The following is a 4205-nucleotide window of genomic DNA, read 5'->3' as shown; positions in this document are numbered from 1 at the left end:
TTCTCAGATCTCGGAAGCTAAGCAGGGTTGGTACTTGGATGGGAGACCACCAAGGAAGACTCTGCAGAGGAAGGCGATGGTAAACCACCTCAGTTTCTCCCTTGCCTTGATAACCCCTTTCTGGGGTCGCCATAAGTCGGCTGGGACATGCTGTTCCAGGCCGGTATTCCCTCCAAGCTGAGTTAGTGTGAGCTAGCTCACAATTTTTTAGCCTCCGGCTCACACATTTCTTTCTTAGCTCAGGAAGGAGGGCTCCAGAGCAGACTCATTTATGCAGTAGCCAAATCACCTGCTCACAACTTTAATGCCGGTAGCTCACAAAGTGGAATTTTTGCTCACAGGGCTCCACAGCTTAGAGGGAACACTGCAGGTGACCTATGGATACATGAAGCTGTCTTGCACCAAATCAGACCCTTGGTCCGTCAAGGTCAGTCTCGTCTGTTCAGCCAGCCAGCAGCACTCCAGGGTCTCAGACGGTGATCTTTCCCATCACCTCCTACCGCATCCTTTCAACCGGAGATGCCGGGGATTGAACCTGGGACCTTCTGCATGCCGAGCAGATGTTCTACCACTGAGCCACGGCCCCTCCCAGTGCGTTTGCAGTTCCTCCAAAAGCTCCAGAGCTGAGTAACCTGCCCAGCCCAGTACTTAAGGGAATGGGGAATTATTGTTTTTATTGATCATTTCTCCAGCCTTGCCCAATACGAAACAAGGAAAAAAATATATATACATACATTTATGCCTCTAATAATCAGATTTATCGTCTTTAAGAAAAAAAGTTATTTCAAACAATAGCTTACTGGATTGTAAAACTTAAGGCTAGTTGTGCTGTCGAAACCCTGCGTGCCGTCCCGTCTGAAATTTCCAGGCCCTAAGCAGGGTATGTATTCTTCTGCATATGTCGGCTTCCCTTGGCTCACATTTGAAGAGGTCAAGGGTGAGATCCCTGCACCATATAGAAAGACCCAGCTTGCAACTTCTAGCTAGCAGCCTGATCCTCGGATCCCAATCCGAGGTTATTTGGCTTTTGTTCGATTTGGAGTAGCCCGGAAGGGCATTCCCACGGCTCTGATGACACACTTAAAAAAAAAAAAATGGAAGAAATAATGTTTGGGTGAACGCACATCAAGAAACTGAGACGGAGGAGCTCTCGGTTTTCTGAGTGGGGTCTGAAAAGGTCCGTTGCTTCATGTGCAAAACTTGCGACGTTCGCCTTCGCTTTCTACTGGACCTTCCCGATTGTACAACCAAAGCTAGAGCTTTAGCATCTTTAAAAGGATGCTTTCTCTGTTCTCCCCCTTCCCCAAATGGCAGGAATTACTTTGCTTTTACAGTAATAGAATAAGGCATGATTACTCTCACAAAGCTAACAAGCTGGTGGCCGTGGCAGCTGAAGGAGGGTTAGGAGACCCAAACGAAATAAGCTATCTCGTCCAGGTCGACGGGGTAGTCCGTCAACAGGATAGGTGTCTTTTCAAACAGCTCTCCTTTGTAACTGCGCCACTTGCCAGCCGGGAGGTAGACGTCTCGCTCTTGTTTCCCCAGTTCCAAGACCGGCGCTACCATGAGGGTGTCGCCGATAAGAAACTGGGAATCGATTTTGTGTGCAGCCTCGTCGTTGGGGGAGATCCACCAGATCGGCCGGATAATGGGATCTCCCGTGTCGGTGATCTCGCCAGCCAACTCCAACAAGAGGGGGGCAACCAGAGATTCGTGGAGCTGCGTGAACTTCTGGGCGATTTCTATGACTACTCTGTCGTAGAGCCAAGGTGGGATGGAGAACTGCATGGAAGGCATGAAGGCCGACAACTCCAGCCAGCGGATATAGAGTTCCTGGTCTGGGATTTCCACAGCACCGTCCGTCTTGTTGGGGAAGAAGTTTCCACCAATCATGTCAGCCGATACGAAAGGGTATCCCAGCATGCTAATCGTCAGGACGGTAGGGATCAAGGACTTTAGCCCAAGTTCGTAGCCCCACACCGAATCCCGGTCAATGATCCGGAAGAAGCAGGAGATATTCTGAGACTGGTAGCCAACGCGGACCTCGGCCAGTTCATAAAAGGGGATAGCCATTTCCGTGTACCGCCTGGACCAAATGCTGGGATCCGACAAGGGCCGGAAGGTGCTGAACTGTTTGGGAAGATAGTTGGTCTCCCCGGCATCGAATTTGAAGGATGAGATGGCGTACTTAGAGCGAAGTTGTCTCAGGTGACCCTGAAACCAGTCCCTGGCAGAAGGGTTGGTGAAATCCAAGATGGCGCCAATGCCGTTCCACCACTCCACCATGGCAGGAAGCCGTCCCGTGGGCTCTTTGATAAAAAGCTGTCTCTCTATGCCCACCCCAAAGTTGGAGGAGTTGTAGTTTATGAACGGGTGGATCCACAGGGTGATTTTGAACCCGTCTTCTCGGAGCTTCTTGAACGTTTCCGTCACGTTGGGGAACTTTACGGGATCGAAGTCAAAATCGCCGTACGCTTGCGTGTACGTGTCGTCTATTTCGATATGGCTGCAGTTAAATTTATACTTCTTAATCTTCTCCGCAAAGCGTAGCAACTTGTCCTGGTCGATGTTGTTTTTGTACAAGGCCCAGGTGGACCAGATGGGATACTTGAAGGCATTCTCTGAAGGTATCTTGGAAGGTTTGTAGAAATATCTCCGAACCATGTATTTGTGGATGGATGTGATATCTGAACCGACGCAGACACGGTAACTCAGCTCTGGGAAGGGCTCCTGTCCCAGGGGAGGCTTGTAAGGGGAATCCTTATACCTGGCCTGGAAGAAGAGAGACCTTTCCGAAGCATTGAACCCCAGGTGAAACGGCACCGAGTCATTAATCTTGATGGCTGCCGCTTTGGAGGAGATCCAGTATCGCTCCAAGATTCCACCAAAGCTGTTCCTGAAAGAATGCACATCGCTGGTCACGAACGGCATAGGTTCTTGGTATCCGGGGAGCTGGATTGGCCAGTGCTGCACGCTCATCTCACAGCCCCCGTACCAGTGGGCGTCCCCCCAGAACATTTTGTGTTCCACCACGGTGTCGGCCACAAACTCCTCCCACCGGACACGGTAGCACATCACCGTGTCCTTGGGCTTGACAGTCTGTATGAAAAAATTGAGCTTCCCTTTGTCCGACCTGGTGCAGGTTAAAATCTCCCCCTCCTTAGAGCACGACTCCAGGTCCAGCGACCCCGACTGGAAGGCCACCTTGAAGACGACCTCCCCGTAATTGTTTTTGATGATGAACCCGTCTGACTTCAGGTCCATCTTCTCCGTCTTCAGCCTCTCCGCCTTCCGAAGGGAAGCCACGTAGTAGCACCATGCGACCACCGCGGCGATGAACAGGATCAGGCCCAGAACTATGGCAATGATCATTGGCTTCAGCTCCTTGGCTGGTTTTTGCTTCACCGGAGTGAAGTTCTCAGGCAAGAATGTGTACATGGTACCGTCCTGTCTGGGGAGCTCTTTCCGAAACAGAGAAGATGTAGAATCTTATGCAGAGTTCTGAAACATATATATAGAAGCTGGTAGCAGAGAACTGCCCTCCCTTCTCATTACGAGGGGGTGACTTTTGATTGCACGTTACAAAAGGAAGTTCCCTCCGGTTCCATTCAATCCCATGATGCAAGAGTCTGGAAGAAAAAAAAACGGGAGGGGGAGAAGGAGTGCAGGAAGTTAGTCAAGTATTTATTAAGAAGGTTGATATATTCAATCCATAACATCAAATAATACGACATTCCACCAAGGTTCAACACTTTTGGCCAGGACTCCCCAACGTGGGCACCATGATACCCAGCCACATGTTTTCTGGCACGCGCCCAATGTTTTGAGAAAGTGGGCGGGGCCAAATGAGGACTTTTGCCCAGCAGCGCTTCAATTGGCCACTGGAGACCTGATTGACTGTGAATTTTTTTTAAAAAAAGTTGCATTCACAGGCAATGCTCCCTCTAAGCTGTGGAGTCTTGTGAGCAAAAGTTCTACTTTGTGAGCTACTGGCACTAAAGTTGTGAGCCAGTGATTTGGCTACTGCATAAATCAGTTTGCTCTGGAGCCAGCCCTTCCTGAGCTAAGACAAAAAATGTGCGAGTTGGCAGCGAAAATGTGAGCTGGCTCACACTAACTCGGCTTAGAGGGAACACTGTTCACAGGTGGCTGCCACTAGACTACAAGGCTCTTCACCGTGGGACTGAATGCAAGCTGGGTGTGTG

The 4205-nt window shown here is 50.1% G+C and overlaps 1 protein-coding gene across 1 annotated transcript; it reads right to left on the bottom strand.

Moving 5' to 3' along the window:
• Window positions 1-571: 571 nt before the first annotated feature.
• On the bottom strand, window positions 572-3624 carry KIAA1161 (KIAA1161 ortholog). The gene has a single exon (XM_015408863.1). It carries the CDS (start codon window positions 3436-3438, stop codon window positions 1402-1404), a length of 2037 nt encoding a protein of 678 aa, XP_015264349.1. The 5' UTR covers window positions 3439-3624; the 3' UTR covers window positions 572-1401.
• Window positions 3625-4205: the final 581 nt, after the last annotated feature.

Source organism: Gekko japonicus, unplaced genomic scaffold (assembly GCF_001447785.1).
Source record: "Gekko japonicus isolate JY-2015 unplaced genomic scaffold, Gekko_japonicus_V1.1 scaffold4665, whole genome shotgun sequence".
NCBI classification, from domain to species: domain Eukaryota; kingdom Metazoa; phylum Chordata; class Lepidosauria; order Squamata; family Gekkonidae; genus Gekko; species Gekko japonicus.
The sequence above is the reverse complement of the archived record's forward strand: the minus strand, read 5'-3'. Positions and strand labels throughout refer to the sequence as shown.

Bases quoted from the DNA above. Each gene is read 5' to 3' on its own strand.
- KIAA1161 (XM_015408863.1), bottom strand. From the start codon at position 3,438: ATGTACACATTCTTGCCTGAGAACTTCACTCCGGTGAAGCAAAAACCA.